Genomic DNA, 1,135 nt, shown 5'->3' on the forward strand with positions numbered 1-1,135 from the left:
CTACCACTTATCATCAGCCTTATTTACGCTGAATATGTGAGATCTGGAATGGGTTAGTGGGGTATACTGATCAAACTTCCCAGGCCTTGGCCCTCTCCTTGGATCGAACCTTCTTAGTCCCACTGCCCTGTCCTCTTCTCTACGGCTTTGCTCAGCTCTACTTGGCCGGTCCACCTTGGGTGTGTTCTCTGCCCGGGTGACCTCTGCCCGCTTAACTGAGTCACCTGTTGCTTTTCTACCCAGCATTGCTCTGTCAGTCTCGTCTGCTTTGATAAACTCATGCGCCTTACCCAGCGCTTCAGCGAGCGTTTTGAGGCTCTTACGCCCCATATATGCTCTGAATGGTTTCCCTAGCAGTAGGCCACTCTGCATTGCTAATAGCGCTACTTCTTGGCTCATATTTGGAATGGTTGTTGCCTCCTTGTTGAATCTGGTGATGAACTCCCTCAGAGGCTCATCCTTTCCCTGAACCAGGGACATTAGCTCGGTTGTCATCTTGGTTCTGTCTACCAAGGTTATGAAATGCTCCATGAACATTCTCTTCAGCTGGCTGTTCGAGTATACAGAACATTTGGGGATGGTGCCGTACCATTCCGCTGCCAGCCCCTCCAGAGTTGGTGGGAAAGCCTTACACCAGACTGAGTCCGTCATGGTGTAGAGTACCATATGATTCTCGAAAGCTGATATGTGGCTTTTGGGTGTTGTGGTTCCATTGTACTTGCAGCTCGACATCTTCACCTTCTCCATGGGTTCTTCCAGAATCTCACGGCAAAATGGGGAATCATCAAGAACAACCTGGATTCGCGCTCGTTTGTCTCTCTCCGGGCTGGGTCCTCGCTCTGCGGCCGGCGACCTACTGCGAGGGACCCGCTTCTCTAGGCTGATTTGAGCGGGGGTTATTTCCTCCACGCTCCATTCCCGATTCAGGCTGCGAGCTTTCAGCTCCAATACCTTTTTTCCTTAGTTGAATGAGCTCTTTCTGCTCCGGGGTGAGAGTTGAGACTTCCGGCTTTTTCGCTGCGGGCTCCGCAGCTGCCGTTGTCGGTGATGGGCTTTCCCCCTTACCCATATTGGTAAGGATCGCTGTCATTGCAGCCAGCTGCTCCTTGCTGCACTTAGAGAGGTTCTGCAGAAT

The 1,135-nt window shown here is 51.8% G+C and overlaps 1 protein-coding gene across 1 annotated transcript; it reads right to left on the minus strand.

Annotated features, from left to right (window-relative positions):
- On the minus strand, nucleotides 1-747 carry LOC145624986 (uncharacterized). Its single transcript, XM_081678069.1, has one exon. It carries the CDS (start codon nucleotides 745-747, stop codon nucleotides 1-3), a length of 747 nt encoding a protein of 248 aa, XP_081534195.1.
- Between the last annotated feature and the right edge of the window lie 388 nt (nucleotides 748-1,135).

The sequence above is a fragment of the Chenopodium album genome, chromosome 3 (assembly GCF_948465745.1).
Source record: "Chenopodium album chromosome 3, dcCheAlbu1.1, whole genome shotgun sequence".
Classification (NCBI taxonomy): domain Eukaryota; kingdom Viridiplantae; phylum Streptophyta; class Magnoliopsida; order Caryophyllales; family Amaranthaceae; genus Chenopodium; species Chenopodium album.